Source organism: Leptidea sinapis, chromosome 41 (assembly GCF_905404315.1).
Source record: "Leptidea sinapis chromosome 41, ilLepSina1.1, whole genome shotgun sequence".
In the NCBI taxonomy this organism is placed as follows: domain Eukaryota; kingdom Metazoa; phylum Arthropoda; class Insecta; order Lepidoptera; family Pieridae; genus Leptidea; species Leptidea sinapis.
In genome coordinates, this window is record NC_066305.1 from 445358 (window position 1) to 470558 (window position 25201).

The window sequence follows — 25201 nt, forward strand, 5'->3', positions numbered from 1 at the left end:
CTTTTTTTGAAGGCTGAATCCGAACCTGTCCTTACTCTACCCGCTAGCAAGTGATACGGTACCAACTACCGAGATATATTAAATAGTAAATTAATTGGATAGGTATTTTACGTTTGATATTATGATCACAAATAAATGCACTAGAGCAGGGGTTCTCAAGCTTGAACTGCTGGCGATCTACCTCAAAATTGTTAAACTACGATCGATCTGCTCTGAGAGGCTTCAAGTATGATTTTGTGATGATGGATTGTCGTCTAGGTAGAGTGTCACGATGACATAGATATTAATTTTGCGCAAAATATGCATTTTTTTAGTCAAGGTAAGTGTAGGTCTACTCTTAAATGTCAATGAAAAAACTCATTATTATTATTCAAAATTGCGAGTTTATTGGTTCTTACAAAACAAACGCCTTCTAAAGTTCTAAGCTTAACTAAAGAGTGACTTTGGATGTTGAAGCGTGACACGGCATGTCCTGAGCATACTTTTCATAAGATGGTACGTAATTACCGATTTTAGTTTATCATACCGGATTTTTTCTCGAGATCGACTCAAAAAGCACTCTCGATCGACCGTTTGAGCACCCCTGCACTAGAGGATGCAAACCATAAATTGATGAAAAACTGATGTTAATGAGGTAACAAATTAAAATACACCCGCTACTGATCTTTATTACTTTCAACGGTAAATCCATTTATTTATCTTATATTATCCACTTCACGTCTTAACTTTATATCACAAACTGGAAAATTGTTTAATATATAATTTGGCTTGATTTGTACATGATGCATTATCCGTTCACTTCGTTATCAACTGGCTCATTCCAATTAAATCCACCCGGTCGGATATTGGCAAGCTCTGGCATTTCAGGATATTCACGCACCGGTGGGTCAAATAATTTTTTTCTGAAATATAACCACATCATATGATTATTTAAAAAGCATTCTATGGATAAAACTTAACTATGAGTATTAAATTATTTTTAATTATGTATAATATTCTAATGAAATTCTTATGCTGATAAATTTTTGCTTTCCAAGTTTATCTAATAAGGTATCTTCTGAAAAACGCGAATTTAAACAAAACATCCACAAAGTGATCGTATTTTTTACTCTTTTAAAGGTAAGTATGTATTGAATTAACCTTAAAAAATAATATACTGAAGGCAAATATAATATTGGCTAGATACAAAAATTACTGAGAAATAACGAGAAGTGAAAATGATAACTATCAGTCAACACATCGTGTAAATGTAAATAAATCAAAGCAATTACATAAAATTCGGGGTCTTCAAGAGTTTTTGCCCTCCTCTTTGTCTTGGCCAGACATCTTCCAAGAAAAAATAAATATGACCAACTGCCATTCCAACCAAATCCACAGATATAGAATTTCCAAGAAGCACTGAGAATCCTAAAAGGACCCATGGTAAATAAGGAGCCTGAAAGGAAAGTAGTATATGTCCTATTTTTATTTTTAGCATATTAAATTATTTCAACGAAATTAGTGGCAGGCAGGTCTTATATTGCACAGTATCCAGTGGCTGTATTTGGGCATCTGTCCCTTATTCAATCAACTATTTTCTTGATCAAGAAACATACAACAAATACAGGGTGTATGGCGGCAGATTTATATTTTTAAATATGGATATTTCAATAACGGTTAGTCACGATGTCGCATCGCGCGTTTGCCGGCAAGTCGAAAATTTTATTCACACTTCGGTATTCGACGGATAAGTGATGGACCAAGTGTGAATTTATTTCGTTCCTGGGCGCAGATGTTCCGCGCAAATGCTCGGCTGTTGAACACCACAAGGCTAGGACCCACTCGATCTTCAAGGACTCCCGAGATCATTAAACTGTTCGAAGAGAGTTTATGTGAAAATACACGACTTTCGATTCGGAAAAGGGCAACCTCACTGGGACTTCCAAGAGCGATTATCAATAAAAAAGGATCTAAAGTTCCATCCATTAAAAATTTTAATCGATCAAGAGCTGAAAGAAAGTGACTTCGTTTCTCGTAAAAAAAATTGTGAAACGATGCTGGAGAGTGAACGGCGTTCGAACAGGGAATTCCGGTTTTTGGAGCGACGAGGCTAATTCCATTTAAACAAGCACGTTAACATGTAAAACCGCGCATACCAAGAACCCATAACCCTCGACTGAAATACCTAAAACCATTCCATTGCCCCAGGCTAACTATGTGGTGCGCCTTATCCACGAATGGGATAATTGGACCACTATTTCGAAATGCTCGGATATATGTCAATAGCTTTAGACGCATTTTTAATTCACTAATTATCGACGCATGATAAGTACAGGTTTCTTTTTGCTGAACCAGCGAGCTCACCCAACGTTCTCATGCTGGAACACGTGGTTCCAACAGGATGGTGTGGCCGCACACACGGCTAGAGATTCGATGACTGCTTCGGGAGGCTTTCCTTCAAAAACTAATCAGTCGCTTTGGGCACATCCCGAGGCCAGCGAGGCCCGCGACTTAACCCCAATGGATTCTTTATGCGGCTACCACCAAGAGGGAGTTTACATTAACAATCCGCGAACCCTTGTTAACTTAAAAGAAAGCATTCGACGGGAAATCAGCAAAAGTGAACAAATTTACTGCAGCGTTTCACGCCGAACACGATGCTCTGATAGTACAGTGTTTGCAACTCGACGGAAGACATTTGGTTGATATAAATTTCACAAAACGAAATGCGTATTATTACTGCCGTTCAATATTTTAATTAAAACGATATTAATATGTCTAATAGTAATTATTTATTTAATTTTGAAGACATGTGCCGCCAGATACCCCGTACAAGTCCCGTCTGAATATTTTTATTAGTTGAAAGCCGACTGTTGACACGAGGTCTCGCTCCACTAGTTTGTAGCGTGACAAAATATGTTTAAAAAAAAATCTGTACAATGCCAGTTCTTAACTATAAAAAAGCAAATAACCAAGTAAGAATCCAAGTTACAGCATTTTGTTCTTTTTTAAAGGATTAAAACGCGTGTAAAATTTAACTGTGTTTTTACGGTAAAGCGTAATAGTTACATTTTAATCATTATTTTCTAACATTTCGTGACCTTTTCATGAGTAGGTTTTCACGGGAATTTTAACGCAAAAACCTAATGTAAAACAAATTTGCAACTTCACACGTTTTTTGATCCTTTAGAGTGTTTTAATTAAATGTGTAACACTCGCATTAATCGAAATACTATCTAGTTTCTGTTTTTGAAGTTATACTTGTTTTGGCGCGTTCGGCAAAATATTCAGAGTGGATATCGTCACCCTGTTAGTTATTCAACTAGATCATATTATTTATCACTTCAGACGAAATTAGGCCGTATAATAATATTTCATTTGTTGTATTTAATATATATTATAATCTTAGAATGCTGAGATCTCATCTGACAGACCCTGCGAGCTCAGAACGTACCAGAATGGCTCGTCCAAATGGTGACGTATAGGGAAGTGAAAATTAAGGTGTGCAGCCCCGCTGGTCTAAGTGACCAAATCAATGTGGAAGTCGGCTTTTCAAGTTAGTGATGTATATATATATTACAAGTAACCTAAAGGAAAAGCCCCCGTGTAACATCTTGTACGCAGAAAACATAGCCCTCATTAATGAAGATGTACAGGAGCTACAAACCACACTAGAACATGGCGCAGTGCCTTTTGAAATGCTGGCCTAACAGTCAGCAGACAGTATGAGTAAATGCACTGCAACAGCTCTAACTCATCACATGGCACCATACACCTCCAGGACACCCCACTCAATAGGGTTTTGATGTCTCCAACAGCATTAAAACTGGCTGGATGAAGTTGAGAGCTGATAGGAGTGTGGTGCCACTCTGGAATGCCCATACAAATCAAAGGCAAAGTCCACAAGCTCAGATGGTCTGGTGACGTCACATGCTTGGATTAAGTGAGGAATGAGCACAATCTGGAAAGCTGTTAGTGATTAGACAGAGGCGGTATGGGCATGTCATAAGGAGGCCAAAAGATAACATGATCAAGACAGTATTTGATATTAATGCAGGACCAAGTGGGTAAGGAAGACCCCAATCAACATGACAATCAGTCATAAACAAAGATCTACGAACATCCCAAATCAAACCGCAGACAACCCAAGACAGAATGTCCTGGCAAAGATTGATTAGGAGAGCTGACGCCAATTGAAATGAAATGGGGAGAGAATAAAGAAGGAGACTGTATCATTGAAAGAGCTATTCTTGTCACATAGAGCATGTATCTCTAGGAAATTAGCGATATTTTAATTTTAAATTAGTTATTTTAGTTGTAACATTTAAAGTGCCATTTAATCACAGCAAGATATGGCAGGGTGAAATTAAAATTTAATGTTAAAAGTACTCACATGAAAATTCATAAGTCCAAAGAAATTTAATCGAATATGAATATTACGTCGCGACCACACATACACAATCATAATTGTAAATGCTTGTCCTAAAAATACCAAATTTACAAAAAAAGCACATATCTGAAGTTATGATAAGGAATTATTCCAAAATATTTTATGTATCTTAATAAGTAAAACATTAATAATAAGTTTTGTTAATGTCAGACCTTATTTCTATACTATGAATAAATAAAAATAGGCTTAAGTTAAAAGTGTAGTGATCATCTAATTAATCATACTATTCCACAGGAATCACATGAGTGTTGCCAACCATTTAAAAGTGTCAAATAAACATAGAAATTAATTCATAAACCAAAAATGTGGCATTTTAAAGTCTGAGAGATTATATTTGCCTACATCAATAATTGGTAATTATATTTATAGATTATTTAATTATTTTGTTTGATTACCAATTAATTAATTACTTAAATTAGAAGATTAATTGACCTAGATCATATGCATAAACTTTATATTATACTTAGCTCTATGGATATTTATGTAGATATATTTTATGATATTCCATGTGGCTGAATTAAAGCCTAAGTTTGATAAATATAATAGTTATTTTGCAGTACATAATTATGTATATAACTGAACTACATTCCCATGGCTAATTTTGCTTATGAGTGAATTTTGAAATCATATCAAAATTACTTTATTCATGTCTTTTTATTGATGTAGGTGTTACTTTGCGGAAATCCATAATTATACAAATGATTTAAGTTGTCTTTAGTGTTAATTCAGCCAATATTTGTCTTTAAACAATTTGACACATGCTCAGTCTCATGCCAGATTTTGGTGAGACAACATGTCCTGAGGATGCCTCGTGTAGAGGCGAAACACGTGTCGAATTCTTTAAAGACAAATATTGACGGAATTGACACTAAAAAAAACTGAAATTATTTGTTTATTCATGTCAATTCAAGTTATGCCTTTTACGAGTTACTACGACTATGCAAGAGGTTGAGCTTAAATAAGAGGAAGTGGCACAAAATTCAGTGCCAACCTTTATCTTTTTCAATTTACAAATTATTTTTTTATAATCTATGTAAAGTGATGCAACAAAATACTCAAATGTCTCAAGTCTCTCTCAAGAGCATTATATTAACAATTATAAAGATATACTTTAAATATGTATGTTTACTTTAGTTTTAACAACGTGAGCACAGTTACTGATGGCAGGACTATCCAGACACCACAAGTAGCCCACATTTATCATTGCCTTCCTCAGCCATATTTTTATGCCGCCATTTAAACGAGCATAACTAAGCCTGGCTCAAGAACTCAATCATATAACAAGAAGAAACTGCAATACTAACTACACACCATCCTATACTTACTATTTTGTAACTGCATTTTTACAAAGTATGTATGTATTAACAATAATATTAGCTATTTAAAAGGATACAACCATTAACACTGATCCAAACACAAACATAACAACAAAATCTGCTGTCCTTCCTCTAAATGATCCTTCCTCCAACATTCTACAGTATCTGTATGTGAATATCATATTGAAAAAGAAATTAAATCCTAAATTCCCGAAGAAGAGGAATGTTGTGATAAACCTCCATATCTGATACCTTGTCAAGATTAAAGTTGGGTTAAAATATAGTTGAAATGGTGATACAAGATCCAATTGCTGAAAAATATAAATATTTTAAGCATTACTTATAGCAATTTGGTCTAAAATTATTTGCAATTTTACCAATTCTTACCACTGCTAATGTTGTAACCACACATGCTGTAGTATATGCTCTGGTTACGGGAGGTATTAACATGTATTCTTGAAGTATTGTTTGATATGCCATTGTTAAAAAATTTCATATATTACAATATTGCCTTAAATCATAACTTAGAACTTCACAGTGTATTTACAAAAGAAATGCGATTGGGCCACATCAGAAGTTTCGTTCGAATTCAATTTTTTACGATAAAAAATTTAACAACATGCCTAGATAAAAGATTAAACACTAGTAATTAAAGTTATTTTAAAACATTCTATATTATTTTTTTTAGAATTCCTGCAATAAATAAATTTGTTTTTAGTTTTCACTAAGAAATTAAAATTGCCTATTGCAATTCGTTACAGCAAAAGTGTTCTGTGGCCATTGCCTACAATTATTAATAATTGTGATTTTTGATATATACATTTTGACATTTGTATGTCAAAAATATAAATACAACACAAAATATGACGTCATATTGACGAAAGCCCTAGGCGGTATGGTCTACAGACTAAAAAAATAAAAAATGTCAAATTTTGTCAGCTGAGATTGTCAGGATTTCTATTCTTCCTACTGATATATAAATTAATATAAATAATGTATAATTTTAAGGTACTCTTTTGTTAATTTTAATATTGACGTTTTAGTTATCTCAAAGAAAAAAAACAATTAACATAATTAATATTTTATTAATAGTTTTGTTTTGCGTTGAAGTTTTGGTTTAGACAGTCTTTGGTATTCGTTTTTCAGATATTGCAATAAAGTCATAGGCGAGGGTCCTGAATTTGAATATATAATATATTAGAAGAAGTTAGTTAACCCTAATTTTTAGGCTTTAAATATTTTTTTTTTTTGATTTCAAAGGTAATAAACTTATTAATCAAAAATATAGATACCATAAAAATGAAATAAATAAAAATAAATTTTATAATAATTTAAAATAAAATTTCGATAATCGATAAAAAAGTGTCAAACACTACAGATAGATAAAAAAATTATAATTTTTACTCTAGATGAATTAAATCAATATTCTATCACTTTAAATCACTTTAAGCATTCTTTATTAGCATATTATTTGTTCATAAGTTCTTACCATTCTTTATCCAAAAAGAATTTAGCCAAGAAAATTCTCTTACTCCCATCTGACCAGCCAGATTTTAAACCACATATTTTACACATTTTTTATTACATGGTATAGCTTAGAAAGTATTTATTATCACGCATTTATTATATAAATAATTAAGCACATTACCCTGAATAATACAAGATTTCTGCTCGCACATCAAGACTTCTTTCCAAAAAGAAGTCCCTTGGATGGCGTCAATTCTGTGAATCCTTATCTCCTCGTTCCCCCCTTTCCCTCGTTTGGAAAAATATAAAAACGTATCGTAGAGGTTTTGACATGCCGGACATTTCAAACAATGACCCAAACTCTTTTATTAATGACTTCTTTTAACATCTAGCTCCTCCCTGCGTCTCTGAATCTGATTGCCTTTTTACCCCCGATACGATTTCTACCCTTTCCAACTCAGACAAAATGAACGATCCTTTTTCTTTCTCAGAACTAACATCTGTTCTTGATCACCTTCGTGATTCCTCTCCTGGCGCAGATGGTATACCTTATTCCTTCATTTGTAAATCCTCTACCACTAGCAAAAAAGTCCTTCTTAATATTCTTAATTCGTTCTACTCCTCCTGTGTAATCCCGAATTCTTGGAGAACACAAATTATTATACCCATCCTTAAACCTGGCAAGGACCCATTGGTTGCTTCCTCCTATCGTCCCATTCCTTTGTCGTCAGTTCTGGCCAAAATTATGGAAAATTTGGTAAAAAACAGATTAGCCCTTTTACTGGTGGTGGCAATATGTGTGCCACCAACTTTTTTTATTTTTTTCTCGTTTGGCAGCACTGTGATTTAAAAAGTACCATCTGTGCGTGAAACGGAACGCATCAAAGATGAGATAAAAAAAAACCATAGACACATCTGACATCTGTCAATTTGTTGTTGGTTGGTGATTTTCATTTGTTCGTGAGTTTACGTTCTTTGTGCAAATCCAAGAAAATCTTCAAATTGCGACGTGGTGACGGTAAAACTTTCTTTTTATTGTGTAATGTATGATGTGCTAGTAATGTTTCGTTACATATTTCAAAGAACGAATTACTAATTGTTGATAAAATTGGCTACAAACATGGTGGCAATATATATGCCATTACCAGTTCAATGCTTCAATGTTCAGTCCAAATGCTTACGAATCATAACTGGTGCTATGAAATGTTCTCCCGTCAACGCTCTCCAAGTGGAGTGTGTAGACCCACCTCTTCACCTTCGCTGTCAGTACTTAGCCGATAGATTCCTAACTAACTTAATCCAATTTAGCGCACACCCCCTTCTTGATATTCCGCACTCTTTGTCTCTAAATATTCAAACTTCTTTATATTGGTCTCATAAAGATCCGCCTCCGTTAATTAATTCTTATACAAAATTTAAAGCCTTTCCAGTTCCCATTTACCAATCAGCCTTATGCCCAGTCTTTGAAGTAGAATATCAGTCTCTCATTTTCCAACCTAAAATTTTCTTTGACTTTGGAATTACTAAACACTGCCCTGAAGCCAATAAAAAATTTAATTCTATTCTATCTTCTGATTGGTCTGATTGGGTGACGTTGTACACGGACGCATCCAAATTATCCAATAATAGCTGGGTCGGGTCTGCAGTTTGGATCCCTAAGTTCCGTATAATTCTAAATTACAAAAGTCCCCCGCAGAATTCCATCTTTACTGGCGAATCAATTGCCCTGTCAGAGGAGGTGTCATATGTTGAATCACATAAGATCAACAAGGCTGTAATCTTGTCTGACTCATTAAGCTGCTTGTTGGACCTAACAAAAAATCCTTTCAAATCTTCAAACAACTTTACAATTAATTTAAGAACAAAGGCATCCCTGTACAGATGTCACATAATGGGAATAGAAGTTGCATTAGCTTGGATACCTAGTCATCTAGGGATAACTGGCAATGAAATTGCAGACTCGTGCGCTAAAGACGCGATTCAGTCTGGAACATTAAAATTTAATTACTGTTTTCCTCGACATCTACGCGCTATGTCTAAACACTTTCTGGCTGATTCATGGAATGCTTTATGGCAAATCACAAAACGAACTAAAGGTAAATTCTATGGTTCTATCCAACCCTTTAGGGCCAAGATCCGGGTAAGGGACCATTCTATATGTGAATGTGGCCTAGAGGAAGGTACTCTTGAACATATTTTTTTCTATTGCCCTAAATTGTCAATTCCTTTATATGACCTTCTACCGAAGGATATCCCTCGCCCCATCAACATCTGTTTTGTTCTTACTTTATGCCATTCCCCTTTCATAAAGATTCTTTATAAATTTATTATTTATATTTCTTGATCCATAGTACAAACACTAAAATAAACAATATAAATTATAAATAGAAACTAGGTTGCACTATCCACCCAGCGTCGGTACATTGCTCATAGATGGCTCATAGCATAAGCCTGTCAGAGAGACTCCTGATAATGCCATTATTACACGTCTCAACCCTGAACATGAACGATGCAATTCTTTTACATTGAATGGCATACGAATCGACCCTATCCTCCACCTACATTTCTCACGCGCTACAGCAACGTTTCAGGCCCATGAGGAATCAAAAAATATTATTAGGCGACTCATATGCCATCATGCGAATTCTTAGTATAAAGTCCAAATCTAACACGTGTAAAACGATTCCAATCTGCAAGTCGTTCTTGACTTGAACAGAGTAATTCTCACGTCAGGCGCAGAACGGTTAAACTGTCTCGCAATCATATTGCCCATCACACAAAGAGCCCTACGCTGACGCCCGATATCTGCGTTATCCTTAAGACAGGAAGTAACTAGTTATGTGGCCGAGGCACCTAAAGCTGTCCACCTTGACAGGCTGTCCGTTAATAGAAACTACGGGGATATTCTGTGGCACCTCTCGCGATCTATATATTACCATTTCTGTTTTATATTTACATTCTATGTAAAATTATGCTCTCTCACATACCTTTCACATATTATCGTGATGACTTTTTGTAGGCCTTTTATCAATGTGCTGAGCAACACCATTTAGAGACTGAGCGTTTGGCGATTAAATAAAACAACTGCTTGACTGTGAGGAATAAGTGGAAGATATATGCAAAATATGATTTATTAAAAGGTTACACGATATATATACAAAATCCTTAAAACTAGTTACCCAATTACAATCGTTACTTAAAAAATATTTACAAGTTCAGAAAATACACACCAATACTAAAGCTTACATTTTAACCAATAGTAAAACGTTTCATTCAATAAGATTTGAGAATAATATTATGTGTTCTATCTCACTCTAAAACTAATGCTATCGCAGTTTGTGTAAACTCGCGTCAAACCTCGATCATACGATGTCAATGAGCATTCCGCACCTACTCTGTTGCTCATTGATTAAAATTGCATGAATAGCGATCGACCCCCGAGTCCCGACGCTTCATAATCTTCATTCGAGGACGCTCGGCCTTGCTGTGCGGTTGTGTAACGCGGAGCATATGACTGATCACGTGAGTATATCTGCGGTCGTCGAGAGAAAGTACGATGCTTGAAACTTCACTGAGATGACTACTGGTGATCTGTATGATTCTATGAGTTGATGTACAGCATTATGAAATGGTTCTTATCAGAGCTAATATTACGCTATACAAAATAAAATGTTCTTATCAGAGCTAATACTACGTTATATAAAATAAAATGTTCTTATCAGAACGAATCTTTCGGCATACTCTTATTACAGTTATTATGCACGATTACTATTTCTACGATCTATAATGCTACGTTACAAATTAGCTATTAGACATTTGTATTAATTGATATTATTGGTTGTAGGTACAGCTACAACCATATCATCAGCGTAACTCAGGGTGTTGATGTATCTACTATCCAACTTCAGCTCTACTGGAGTCCTGTTTAGCTCCCCGATCATATCATTCATATACATATATCATATATATATATTAAAATGTAAACCCCCCTGCCTAACAACACATGGGAACTGATAACAGTCTTACAGCTCAGTGCCCCATCTGACATTGTTGGTCTGATTACAGTACCTTATACAAAAAGTTACCAAGAAGTTAAGTTAGTTACCAAGTTAAAAAGCGCCTACACCTTCCTTAAAGGCCGGCAACGCTCTTGTGATTCCTCTGGTGTTGCAAGAGAATGTGGGCGGCGGTGATCACTTAACGCTCGTTAGTACTCCATTCCATAAAAAATTACCAATACTCGAGGAGGCCAACAATCTCAGAAGGGACTTCCACAACAGATCGTGATTAAGTGTATCAAAGGTGATTTCTAAAAAACAAGCATAGTGTTACCCTGCTTGTATTAAACGACAACCTGCTTAAGGGTGAATATAGCCATATCGGTTGAAACTTGTGGTCGAAACCCAAACTGACCATCGTCGATACTAACGGCGCTTGTATAGGAGTGGATGACACATTCAAGGACCTTGGCCACTAACGTGGCTAGTTATATAAACCTATTACTACGTAGTTTTAATTACCCAAGCTCGAGATATCTCCTGTTTAATTATTTATAATAGGAACCACCAACGCACGGGTAAGTTTCTTTGGTAAGTAACAATGTTTTATGCATAGATTAAGAATATCAGGGGAATTCACTCCAATTTAAACGCCGTACACCACCACCTTGAGACGCAGATATCTCGACCTAGCGATACGTCATATTTAACGTACCCCGTGTACAAAATTGAGCACAATTTTTCCCTCATGCCGGGGTATGTGTGTACGTTAGGGAGGATATCTGCTGTCGCCGTCTCGGCAATTTTGAGGGTAGGGACCTGTCTACGCTCTGGCTCCGCGTAGATTTAGAGGACCGCGTCCGTATCTATGCGTGTGTCTACAGGTCCCATAGTGGTAACGCAGAAACCGATCATCTCATGGGCTGCGTTCAAGCGGCAATTGACGACGTGCTTGCACAGATCCCCTCCGCTGAAATCGTAGTCTTGGGTGATTTCAACGGGCACAATGCCGAATGGCTTGGATCACGTACCACAGACTACGCAGGGCGATCTGTGCATAATTTTGCATTGGCGTCTGTCCCAATTGGTTGAGTCGCCAACGCGGCTCCCGGATAGCCACATGCCGTCCTTATTAGATCTTCTGCTGACTACACATCCCGATGGTTACCAGGTCTTTGTCGACGCCCCTCTCGGAACGTCCGACCATTGCCTGGTCAGGAGTGTAGTGCCTATCCGACGCCAACGTCGCAGACCACCAGCGACCCGCCGCGTTTGGCACTACAAGTCAGCAGATTGGGATAGGATGCGTTCCTTTTTTCCTACCCTTCGGGCAAGGTTTGTTTCCCTTCGGATGATCCTAGTGCCTGCGCCGTTGCAGTAGCCGATGTGATACTGCAGGGCATGGATATTTTTGTACCAAGCTCTGTAGTACCGATCGGTGGCAGATCACAGCCCTGGTTCGATGCGTCTGTTAAAGCAGCATCTGACTGCAAAAAACAGGCGTATCGAACTTGGGTTGCGGCGCTGGGCACAAAGGATCCGAACTGCAAAGTTCTTAAGAGGAAATATAACCATGCCTCCAAATATTTTAAGCGGCAAATCGCCCGTGCGAAGTCTAAGCACGTCGTCAAAATCGGCGAGCAGCTTTCCAGTTACCCGACCGGAACACGCAAGTTCTGGTCGTTGTCGAAAGCTGCTCCTGGTAACTTCAACCAGCCGTCCATGCCGTCGTTGCACATGAGGAATGACACCCTGGCCCATACGGCAAAAGAGAAAGCCGAGCTCCTGTGCGCTCTTTTCGCCTCCAACTCGACACTTGACGACAACGGAAAAACACCGCCGACCATCCCGCGGTGTCAGAGCTCTATGCCTGAAGTACAGTTCAGACAGAAAACTGTTAGGCGAGCTCTGTTTTCGTTTGATGTCAGGAAGTCGAGCGGGCCGGATGGTATTTCCCCAATCGTGCTTAGAACGTGTGCCCCTGAGTTGACGCTGGTGCTAACGCGATTATTCCGGCACTCTTATTCCAAAGGCGTAGTCCCTGACTCATGGAAGTCAGCCCTTGTCCATCCTATCCAAAAAAAAGGAGACAGTTAGGATCCGGCGAACTACAGGCCTATTGCTATCACCTCCCTGCTCTCTAAAATCATGTAGAGCATAATTAGCCGCCAGCTTTTAGTATACCTAGAGGGTCACCAGTTGATCAACGACCGACAGTACGGCTTTCGCCATGGACGGTCGGCAGGTGATCTTCTGGTATACCTAACACATAGATGAGCGGCGGCTATTGAAAGCAAGGGGGAAGGCCTGGCAGTTAGCCTGGATATAGCGAAGGCCTTTGATCGTGTATGGCACAAGGCGCTCCTCTCAAAACTTCCATCATTTGGGCTTCCCGAGAGCTTGTGCAAGTGGACCTCCAGCTTCCTCACTGGGCGTAGCATACAGGTCGTTGTCGACGGATATTGCTCGAACCCGAAGCCCGTGAATGCTGGAGTGCCCCAAGGCTGTGTGCTATTTCCTACGCTGTTTCTTCTGCATATCAATGATATGTTGGACACCTCCAACATACATTGCTATGCGGACGACAGCACTGGTGATGCCGTATACACGGGCCATGCAGGTCTCTCTCGGGAAATCGTCGACCAGTGCCGGGAGAAACTTGTGTCTTCTATCGAGTCCTCTCTCGAGAAGGTCGCTGAATGGGGTAAATTGAACCTTGTCCAATTTAACCCCCAGAAGACTCAAGTTTGCGCGTTTACCACTAAAAAAACCCTATTTGTAGTATCACCGCTCTTCGAGAACACTTCTCTTAAAGTCGCGCCTAGTATCGGAATACTGGGTCTCGAAATCTCGAGCGATTGCCAATTCCGTGGCCATCTGAAGGGCAAAGCCAGATTGGCACGGCAATCTTTCAAGCCGGCCCACATTCTAGCGCTCTACAAAGCGCAGGTCCGGCCACACATGGAGTATTGCTGTCATCTCTGGTCTGGCGCACCCCAGTATCTGCTCGTTCCATTTGACCGCGTGCAACATAGAGCAGCTCGAATTGTCGGGGACTCAGTGCTCTGTGACCGGCTGGATCTCTTGGCGTTGCGTAGAGACGTCGCTTCATTGTGTGTCTTCTACCGCATTTATCTCGGGGAGTGTTCCGAAGAGCTGTTTAACCTGATTCCTGCCGCCGAATTCTACCTTCGCACGACACGCCACAAGTTAGGATTTCATCCCCACCATCTGGATGTATGGCGGTTCTCCACAGTGCGGTTTTCAAGGAGCTTTCTTCCACGTACTACAAAGCTATGGAATGAGCTTCCTTGTGCGGTGTTTCCGGGACAATACGACATGGGTACCTTCAAAAAAAGCGCGTACACCTTCCTTAAAGGCCGGCAACGCTCTTGTGATTCCTCTGGTGTTGCAAGAGAATGTGGGCGGCGGTGATCACTTAACACCAGGTGACTCGTACGCTCGTTTGTCCTCCTATTCCATAAAAAAAAAAGCAACCTCGCTAATACATTACAGCTGTTTATGTGAACATCTTATTTGGCAAGTGTCGGAACTCCGAATTGACCGAAGTTTACATTTTACGAATTTTGATTACACTTTCTTGTTTATTATGTCGGGGAACCTGTTGTGCCTTGGCCATAAGGCTGGTTTCAAAAATGCCCGCGATGTTAAATAATATTGTCTAGTGTATTCGGTATGCAGGGATATGCTTTAGTTATCTCAAAGAAAAAACAATTTACATAATTAATATTTTTTAATAGTTTTGTTTTGCGTTGTGTAGTAGTATCGGTTTAGACAGTCTTTCGTATTCGTTTTTCAGATGTTGCAATAAATGTTTTTGAAGTCGTAGGCGTGGGTCCTGAATCTAAAATTGTAACGATAGAGTGGACAGGGCGCCGTGTAACGTGTATATCGCTCTCAACATTTTTAATTAGATTTAAGTGGCTAGAGTCAAAGATTTTGCTAGAATTATGTCTAAAGTGAAGCCTTAATAGTAAAAAAAGTGCGTTATAATTAGTTCAATGCAAAAATCGTGGATTAATCACAGTTTTTAAAATAATTAATGTTCGCAAGTGAGTATTTAATAGCGAATACTTCTAAATTGTATGGTTTGTTATAGACGATTGTGTAGAATACTTTCTCACAATAATTTGCCATAAGCCACATACAATTGAATTTTTCAATTCAAGATCCAAGTCACGGTTAGCTCATTCGCTTAGTTGAAACACATTGATCGATCGAGTACGGCGATCGAGTCACCTCGGAAACTTGATTTAGCAACTCTTGAAAACAAGCTTGATGTCTACACCACGCGAATAATAGACAATAGTATCGCAAACATAAATTTGTCAGTGTTACTGAACAGCCACAAAGTGAGCCTAGCGCTGCCACGGTTGTCCAATCTGCAAATCTTAAGAAGAACAGGGAACGTCGCTAGCCTTATCGTGGTAAAGCTTGCAGCAAACTTCAGCATTTGCCACCAAAACCTCCTCATTGTCCATCCACATAATGCAAAAGAATCGGAACCAGCAGTACATGACTCGAATGTTCCGGCAGCTTCCTGTAACGACCCTGATGATGGCCAGTGGATAGAAGTTGTAAGGAAAAGTCGTTGCCCAGCTCCGTTATGCTGTACTGCCGGTCCAGCTAGTACAAATCTTAAAGCAGTGGAGCCTTGTAAATACATGCATTTGTGGAACATGGAGTCGTCTGTTGAAGATTTAAGAGAGTATCTTAGTCAGCATTGCCCCTCCGGTACTTGGCCAGTACAGGAATTGAACCCAAGAGGAGATTATAAGTCCTACAAGATTGGTATACATGTGGCAGCTTATGAGGTATGCTTTTCAGCTGAAGCCTGGCCCATAAACACCAGAATTAGGGCTTGGGTAACCCACCAGAAAGCAACAATCAATGACGCTACCAAGGTTCCTGTTACTAGAGGCAAGAAACAGCCCTTTCGTTCAGCGTAGTCATCATAAAACCGTTAAAATCTTCTATCAGAACGTCCGCGGTCTGAACACGAAATTGCGTACGTTGCGGAATAATTTAGCAATGAATGCTTCTGATATTGTAGCCGCTACGGAAACATTTCTTGATGGCTCTGTATAGAGTTCGAACTTGAATTTCCAAATTGGAGTATTCTGCGCAGAGATAGAGACAGGCCATGTGGTGGTGTGGCGCTTGCTGCTCGTTCCCCTGTCACATTGAGCAGATGCCATGAACTGGAGACCGACAATGGGGAGGATCTCTGGTCATCCTTTTGCTGGCATGGTCACCGGTTCTACGTTTATGTTGTATACATTAAACCTTGTGCTAGAGACTGTGATTATATGGAGTGGTTTCGTAAGGTGGAGCACACAATGACTGTGTTAAAAGCACCAGTTCTAATATTAGGTGATCTCAATTTAAATAGTGCATCCGTAAATATTAATAATTATTATTAGTATTTTTTATCATATTGTAGTCTGTCTGAGAATATCAAAAATATGATTGGAGGTATGCTTGATGTAATTCTGGTTTGAGAGAGCGATGTGTGTGGAGAGGTGCGTGTTATAACTTATAACTGCTGAAGGTATAGTTCTGCCCGACGCGTATCATCCACCATTAGAGATTGAAGTCAGGCTCAGTACATGTCGCCGTTCAGATTTTCTTGAGCCATCTCAGCTTTTTTCTGCATTAATCGAAGCAAATTCTTGGTGTACAGTTCTGCAGGCCCATAGTGTGAGAGATGGAACTGAAAATTTTTATAAATCCGTTTATAATATGACCAATGCATGCCTAGGAAACGACGTAAAGCATGCCATAGTAAACGTTACCCCGTTTGGTTTACGAGTGATATTATCCGAGACATCAGGTGTAACATGAAGTTGCATAGATTATGGAAATGTACTAACTCACCAGAAATATACAGAAGATTCTCAGAACTTAGAGCAGATCTTAAAACCCGTATAGAGTCATCCTATTGCGACTATATTAAGTATATTGAAGATAACATCAAAGCTAACCCTCGCGGTTTTGGCGTCACGTTTCAAGCCTTCGTACCAAAGGTTTGAACCTAGTGTGACTTTTGATGAGCAAACTTTCTCAGGCGTTGCTGCTTTCGCTAACTTCTTTTCAAGCACATTTTTGCCAGATGTACCTGTACTCAATACAGATGAAGCTTATAGTTTCGATAGGACGTATAACAGCAATTATGTTAACATCTTTCGTATAACACCTGATGATGTCATAGGTGGAATCAACAAGTTGAAGCAGAGCAGTACCGTCAGACCGGATTGTGTTCCTCCTGTAGTTTCAAAGGTGGCAAAAAAGAACTTCTGTATGCCTTTATATCATATTTTCAATCTTGCCTTGGAATCAGGAGAATATCCGTCCCAATGGAAGTTGTCGAGAGTTACCCCAATACCAAAAAGCTCTGCTAAATCGAAAGTTGAAGAGTACCATCTTAAAACGTACCACTTTTAATCACTTTAACCATTATTTATTAGCTTATTATTTGTTCTTTAGTGCTTACCTTTCTTTATCCATGAAAATTCTCTTCCCATCTGACCGGCCAGATTTTACAATACATATTTTACAATTTTTTATTACATTGTATAGCTAAGAAATGTGTTACGCAATTATTCTACAAATAATAAAGCAAATTATTCTGAATAATACACGAATAAAGTAAATGAAAACGACAATTCGTAAAGCCGGCTGTACACATGGGGTCAAGGTGTTGGGCCAACGTGTAGAGAGCTACTTGACGGTATGTTGGCTTAATTGGTCTAGTTGGCGCCAACATTGACAGGCCATCCGAATAGTGTCGGTTTTTAGTGCACACATCAAAGGATCTTGGCGCGCTCCGCAAACAGCGTTCACACGTTGGTGTCTTGTTCAGTTCGTTGTTACTCGTCAGTGGAGACAGTATCGTTGCGCGTGAGTGAAATTTACGTTCCCATGTTCCGATAGCGATGGCGGCGCCGGTGTGGACAAGTAATGAGGTTTTACAATTCATAGAATTGTATCGACATGAAGGAATAATTTGGAATCCACGGCATGAACTACATAAAAATAAAACCAAAGTAAATTTTTAAACACATTTTTTATTAAAAAAATTCCATTAACAGTTACCTACTATTTGTTTGACATTGTATTGTGTACAATGTAATCTGCTTGTTGTGGTGTTTCCAAAAATGTTTTATACTTTTTCTATAATGTAGGTATATGTAAAAGTTGTGTGGTTAACTTACAACTTGTCAATAGCGGCTGAATTATTTCTAAATGATTTTACTTATTGCGAACTGAAGGCTCTTCCAGAGGATACAATTATAAAGCCTGTTTTTTTTGTAGGCAAGTTCTTGTATTTGTATATCGACTCGCTTCTGGAAGGGCCCCATGGGTAGGTCATTTAAACAATTTCTGTTATTCATAATGAACTATTTTATATTTCAGGTTAATGATGCGTGGATTCGCATAGCGGATAAAATTAATATACCTGTTAATGAATTGAAAAAGAAAAAAGAGTCATTAATGACAACATTCAGAATGCACCACAAAAAGAAAACTCAATCAATAAAATCAGGAATTGGTGAAGATGAACGATATGATCCTATTTGGCCGTATTACGAGCCTCTCGAAGCTTTTTTAAACGATGTCTATGTATGCTCCAGTGTTAACACTGAGGAAAAGATTATATACAGGTAAACAATATTTTAATTTCACAAAATCTTAGTGGTCTCTATTTCTAAAAAAGTAATTTTTAAAATCCAATCTTATTTGTGTCGCAGTATGCGGCTGTCTACGCGGTACACTTAATAATGGTAAATACGAACTATCTCCATTATTTCTCCATGAACCTGGCCGCACTAGATCTTCAATTTGATAAATATCGAATGAACCAGGAGGTGAATAAATATTCTGTGAAGAAGTACTTTTTCTCAAAAAATTATGTAGAAATAGACATGTCATTGTAACAATAGAAGCTTTGGTAGGTTCCAAGGGTATATTTTTTTTAAATATGCTGAACCTGGCGGTTAATATTCCGAAAGTATTTTCTACTTTTACTCGAGAACGGGATAATTCTTGATTGAATACTCTTTCTGGGGACCCTAGTGCGTGATGACCGGGAAACGGTTTCATTAAATGGGTACTGAGAGCAAATGCACCATCGCCTAAAAATACGTAAGGCATGACTATGTCACTATTAGGAAGTGGAATAGGACGGGGTAAATTCATACTGTTAGACGATAGTTTTTGATATAAGATACTTTGATTGAAAACTCCTCCATCACTAATCCGTCCTTGAGAACCGACATCGGCAAACAAAAAACAATAATTACTATCTACTAGTGCTAGTAAAACAATGCTAAAGTGGTCTTTATAGTTAAAGTATTCAGTTCCCGAGTGTAAAGGTGATTTTATATTGATATGCTTCCCATCTATAGCGCCCAAACAATGCGGGAAGCTGAATCCTTCTGAAACGGACATCCATTCGCTCGCAGATTCAGGCATCTGAAATAAATAAAAAATAAACTGATATCACTTTTTTACTACAGGATTCGTCATCCACACGTGACTACGAAACAGAGGCAGAAACCGACTTCAATCGTCCCGTTATTGAAAGTGACACATCTCAAGATGGGAATACGAGTACTAAATCAAAAGTTACTGCTCTTCCAACTCAAAAGCGCCGTTCGAAAAATCCACCAGAGTTATCAGAGGCCAGCAAGGAGGTGGCAAATGCTTTTGGCACATTAAACAGAGTGTTTGATAATAAAACTGCAAGACATGATGATGATTGTGATCTATATGCTAAACTTCTTGCCACAAAATTAAGAAAATTTCCAGAATATGAAAGAGAAGAAATTAAGTTAGAGATTGATAGCATGTTGATAAAAAGACGTCGAGGTAGCCAAAATATTATTACTGATTCCACTAATATGAATCGTTCATCCTCCTCACAAAGTTCTTATCGCTCAAACTGGTCTCGCTCATCTCCTTCACCACACTACCGACCCAACTCAGCACAGTCCATCCTTCCAACTTACGTTACTATTCCCAATCAATCTCCGCATAACCCATCCCATTCACCGCAGTATGTTTTTAATGAACCCCAAACTCAACGTATTCTGATATTGTCTAATGATAAAATATATTCACAATCACAACTAATGCAGTCTTCATCTGCTCAAAGGCTACAAACAGCATCTCCAGAACTACCTGTTGACCTTCATTTACCAGAATTATCTGATAGAACGTACGACCAGTCTCAGTCTTTAGAGACTCAAAATATAATATATCAGGCATATGAAGACGCATAAAACACACAAATGAAAAGTTCATGTGATGCTAAACATTGTTTCATGATGATTCAAGTAATTGATCTCTACATGGTAAAATAAAGACTGTTGTATTTTGAAACTCTATTTTTTAGAAATTTTTTGTAGCAGGTATTCAAAATCAGTGCATGACATTCGAACGAAATTATCGAACTCCCCAGATGGTTCTGCAAGAAGCTCGGCATGCTGTTGATTAGTGAGTTAGTGTGATAGTCTCTCTAAAAACAAAGAAATATTAACAAAGTTAGTATGGACATAGTATTCATTAGTTGCATATAATTATACAGTGATAATTACCCCATAGCAAAATTTTAGGAAGTCAGTCGGTGTCTCATTCATAACAAGTTTCTTTATGGAATCAATGTCGAAATCTCAAAAAAATATTACGTTTTTCCATACAAATCCAATCAGCTGATCGAGTCTATTTTTACCCACGACTGTAAAAATCTCATCGAAAAAGAATAAAATAACTCAAAACCCCCGACTTAACTTAGATGTATCGATAACAATTTTACCATAATACATAACCGAGATTTTATTCTTTTTCGATGACATTTTTACCGTCGCGGGTTTTTTTTTTTAATTTTGTTTAATTTTTCTATGTCGTACATACATGGGCTCCATAGAGAAAGTTACCTATTGTAAATGTGACACTGACCTTCTAACTTTTTGCAAAATTATTATCAGCCTGTATATCAATAATAACTAATAACACATATATGTACCTCGTTCTATTCCGATGAAGAGTCACCCATCCACCACCTTCTTTTGCGCCATTTCTTTTTAGTCACTCTACTTTGGTGCACATGTACGTAATAATTAAACGCACTGTATAAATAAATTGCCGCGGCTGCAAGAACTTCTACGTCCATCTTTGAAGCGCCAATGCAGAATGATCAGTAAGCCAATGTGTGAACAGGAATCTTGGTTTCCATCATTTTTGCCCAACACCTTGACCCCATGTGTACAGCCGGCGTAACAAAAATTGTTAACAGTCACTTTTATTTTGAATGAATGACATGTCACATGACATTCAAACCAAAACAAACAAAAGAGTCGAATATATGTTCGAGCGAGACAGCGTTTGCCATCATTATTTTTAGAACAATGCAAGTACAATGTCATACATTTTCAAGTTTATTAGAGAGTTGCGCCGGGCTGGCCAGCATTTCCATTCTAATTAGTTCTTGATTACATTGTATGAATTTGAGCGCAGCTTTAAACTCTCTGCGTGATGCCACCATGTTTTCATAAAAATACCCTAGGTAGGGTAGTAGGGCCTACCCTAACGAACCCACATCCCTAACTTCTCTCTAGCGTTAACATGTGAACGCATGACATGAAAATTCCAACCGACGACCCTCTATCCCCTTTTATATTAATTTTTTATTACCAAACTAAAACCGTCATCTTTCTGTTTTTGTGATTGATGGATAGTTTCTACAATGTCTCTATAGGTAGGTACATAATGTACCGTGTCAGTCACATCGTTCTGATGCTGTGAATATTTCAACTGTTCTTGTCATATTAAAATCTTTTTAATTGAAAACTCCTTGGTTTTAAAAATCTAATACCATTTATTTATTTAAAAAAAGATTCTCGGTCTAGTCACAAGGTCTTTTCAAACTTGTTTAGTCGTTGAGAAAATGGAATTGACTCGAGAAAATTCTAGAGCGATGATTTATTATGACTTTCGGAGTGGTTTAACACAAAAACAGTGTGTTGACCGGATGATTTCCGCATTTGGTGATGAAGCCCCATCCAAAACCACAATTTATCGCTGGTTTACTGAATTTCAACGTGGACGTGTCAAGCTCAGTGATGATCCCCGTCAAGGTCGTCCAAAAACTGCAGTCACCAAAGAAATTGATGTTGTGCGTAAGCTGATTGAGGAAGATCGACATGTGACATACCACGAAATTCAGGCAACTTTAGACATTGGCATGAGTCAAATACAAATAATCTTGCATGAACAATTAGGTGTAAAAAAGTTGTTTTCCCGATGGTTACCCATCATAGAGGTCTTACTCATAGAAGAAGAAATTAGTGACTTTTGGTTACTATGACTACAAAGCAGTTATTACGTTGTAATGCTTATAAAAAGTGGTAATTAATTTATAAAGTTGTTTTCTTATATTATATAATGGTGAATGCACTGATTTGCTCATAGTCTACTGCTGATACTCTGCTCTATCTCATATAACAGGTTATGGGCCCAGAAACGGGAATAAAAGAGAAAAATGAGTAATCACGTGCACATAGAACAATTGAAAAGAGAAAACTACGATACATGGAGGATCCATGCAAAAGCTGTACTATTAAAACTTGGCCTTTGGAACTATGTTTCAAATAAAATTAAGAGACCAACGCGAGAAGGTGATGCATTGAATGACTATATGGAAAAAGATGAGTTAGCATTAGCCGAGCTATTTCTCATAATATCACCGGGCGAATTAAAACAAGTTAAAAATTGTCAAACAAGTAAAGATGTCTGGGATACGCTAGAAAGCATAAATTATAGCAAAGGTCCTGCAAGAAAAGCAAGCCTATTAAAAGAGTTGATATTGAAGAAGATGAAAGATGGTGATAATATTGTCAATCACTTGAATAAATTTATGGATATCGTCGATAAACTAGCAGATATGGACATACCAATTAATAAAGATCTTCTTAGTATTATGATGCTTTACAGCTTACCTCAATCTTTTGAAAATTTTAGAATTGCAATAGAATCCAGGGATGATCTACCAGATCCAGACAACTTGAAAATAAAGATAATTGAAGAAGCTGAGGCAAGAAAAAATATAGCTAGCATAAGTGAACAAAATTCTGAACAAGAGGCGCTGTATAGTAGACAACGTGGCAAAAATAAAAAGTTTATTGTTAAATGTTTTAAATGCAAAAAGAAAGGACACAAAGCTCATGAATGCTGGTCAAAAGTGGACCGAGTTAATAAAAATAATGCAAGTCTCTGTTGCTTAGAAGAAACATGCCTAAATACGTCTGATAATAAAGAAAAAATTAAGAAATGGTGTCTTGACAGCGGATGTACGTCACATATGAGTCATGAATTGAAAAGATTCATTAATATGGACAAAGCTGATAACAAAACGTTAAGGTTAGCATCAGAAAACTGTCTTGCACAAATCGAAGGACGAGGTCCAGCAAAACTTTACACCTATAAAACACCAAATCTGAAACTAACTGAAGCCTTGTACGTACCATCGCTGACTACAAATCTAATGTCAGTTGGAAAAATAACAGACAAAGGTGGAACAGTTTTATTTAAACAAAATAATGCTATCGTGATGCGAAACAATAAAATTCTGTTAAAAGCAGAGAGACATTCAGACGGTTTGTACTACGTTAAAGAAAACATAGAAGAGAAAGCTAATTACTGCGAAGCAAGCAATGTGCAGCAATGGCATAGAAAGTTAGCACATCTAAATGAAGGACAAATGAGAATAGCACTTGATAAGAAAATTATGGAAGGCTTAGAATTCAATAAAAGTGACACAGTTAAAGACTGTGAAGTCTGTGCTAAAGACAAAGCAACAAAACTACCGTTTAATCCACCTAAAAATGAGCAACGTACAAATGAAAGATTAGAAATTGTGCATACTGATGTATGTGGTCCCATGAGGCAGCCACCGAAAGGGGGTTCCAAATACTTCATCACATTTACAGATGATTATTCAAGATATACAAGAGTATATACAATGAAAACTAAGGATGAAACTCTATCAAAATTTAAGGAATTCAAAAATGAGGCTGAAAGATTTACCAAAAAGAAGATAGTATGCTTACAAAGTGACGATGGGACAGAATATATTAACAATAATTTTGACAAATATTTGAAGGAGAATGGCATCAAAAGGAGACTTTCCGCACCATACACGCCAGAACAGAATGGCTTAGCAGAAAGAAAATATAGGACATTGCTTGATAAAGCTAGATGTATGTTGATAGACGCCAATATGAAAGAAGTTTTTTGGGCTGAAGCTATTAATACAGCTAACTACTTGGCAAACCGTAGTCCTTGCACAAGTATTGATAACGCGACTCCATTTAAAAAATGGGTAAAGAGAGTTCCGTCAGTAAGACATTTTCACATATTCGGAACTATGGCGTTTGTACATAAAAATGGAAAGAAAAATGGAAAATTTGAAGCCAGAGCGACACCTGGAATTTTTGTAGGATATTCGGAAAATCACAAGGCATACCGGATTTTCAACCCAAAAACAGACCAGGTTAAACCAAACCCAAATGATAAGAAGAGATGTCAAAATACTGGACAAAATGTTTTATGAAAACGAGATCAAAGGAGAACAAAAACAAGATGTAGTTAATAAAAAGGAAATAGAAATTATATTTTCTCCTGAAAAAGAAAATGTAGAAGATAATAAAGATTTGAAAGAACATGAAATTGATGAAACTGACCAGGAATTGAACAATGATGAAATATTTGTTGACGCAAAAACAGAAACAGATGAAATAGATCCGACTAGTTCTACTGATAAAAGACAGAGAAAACCACCAGCATGGCATCAAGATTATGAGATGGATGCTGAACAATCATTCCTCTGTGAAATAGACGAGAACATGGATGAATGGGAAGATGCAATAATAAACGAGATTGAATCTCATCTTAAAAATAATACTATGAAA

The 25201-nt window shown here is 37.6% G+C and overlaps 1 protein-coding gene and 2 long non-coding RNA genes across 4 annotated transcripts; 1 reads left to right on the forward strand and 2 right to left on the reverse strand.

Annotated features, from left to right (window-relative positions):
• Nucleotides 1-642: 642 nt before the first annotated feature.
• On the reverse strand, nucleotides 643-6547 carry LOC126976510 (derlin-2). Its single transcript, XM_050824872.1, has 5 exons — nucleotides 6133-6547; nucleotides 5823-6056; nucleotides 4373-4495; nucleotides 1272-1435; nucleotides 643-902 (listed from the first exon to the last, which is right to left on the reverse strand). Exons 1-5 carry the CDS (start codon nucleotides 6223-6225, stop codon nucleotides 788-790), a joined length of 729 nt encoding a protein of 242 aa, XP_050680829.1. The 5' UTR covers nucleotides 6226-6547; the 3' UTR covers nucleotides 643-787.
• Nucleotides 6548-8154: 1607 nt separating this feature from the next.
• LOC126976520 (uncharacterized) lies at nucleotides 8155-20617 on the forward strand. 2 transcript variants are annotated; one of them, XR_007731917.1, is made up of 3 exons: nucleotides 8155-8230; nucleotides 18648-18895; nucleotides 19751-20617. It is a non-coding gene; the product is annotated as an uncharacterized LOC126976520 (long non-coding RNA). The 2 variants fall into 2 exon arrangements; XR_007731916.1 differs by lacking the exon at nucleotides 8155-8230 and adding an exon at nucleotides 17895-18277.
• Nucleotides 14946-17772, reverse strand: LOC126976521 (uncharacterized). The gene is made up of 2 exons (XR_007731918.1): nucleotides 17725-17772; nucleotides 14946-16944 (listed from the first exon to the last, which is right to left on the reverse strand). It is a non-coding gene; the product is annotated as an uncharacterized LOC126976521 (long non-coding RNA).
• Nucleotides 20618-25201: the final 4584 nt, after the last annotated feature.

What these genes read in the sequence shown, in the direction of transcription:
- LOC126976510 (XM_050824872.1), bottom strand. Translation starts at nt 6,225, where the DNA reads ATGGCATATCAAACAATACTTCAAGAATACATGTTAATACCTCCCGTA. An exon ending in TTGGATCAGTGTTAATGGTT is followed by an intron (nt 4,496 to 5,822) that starts GTATCCTTTTAA and finishes TCATAACTTCAG; the next exon opens with ATATGTGCTTTTTTTGTAAA. An exon ending in TTGAAGACCCCGAATTTTAT is followed by an intron (nt 903 to 1,271) that starts GTAATTGCTTTG and finishes GTTATATTTCAG; the next exon opens with AAAAAAATTATTTGACCCAC.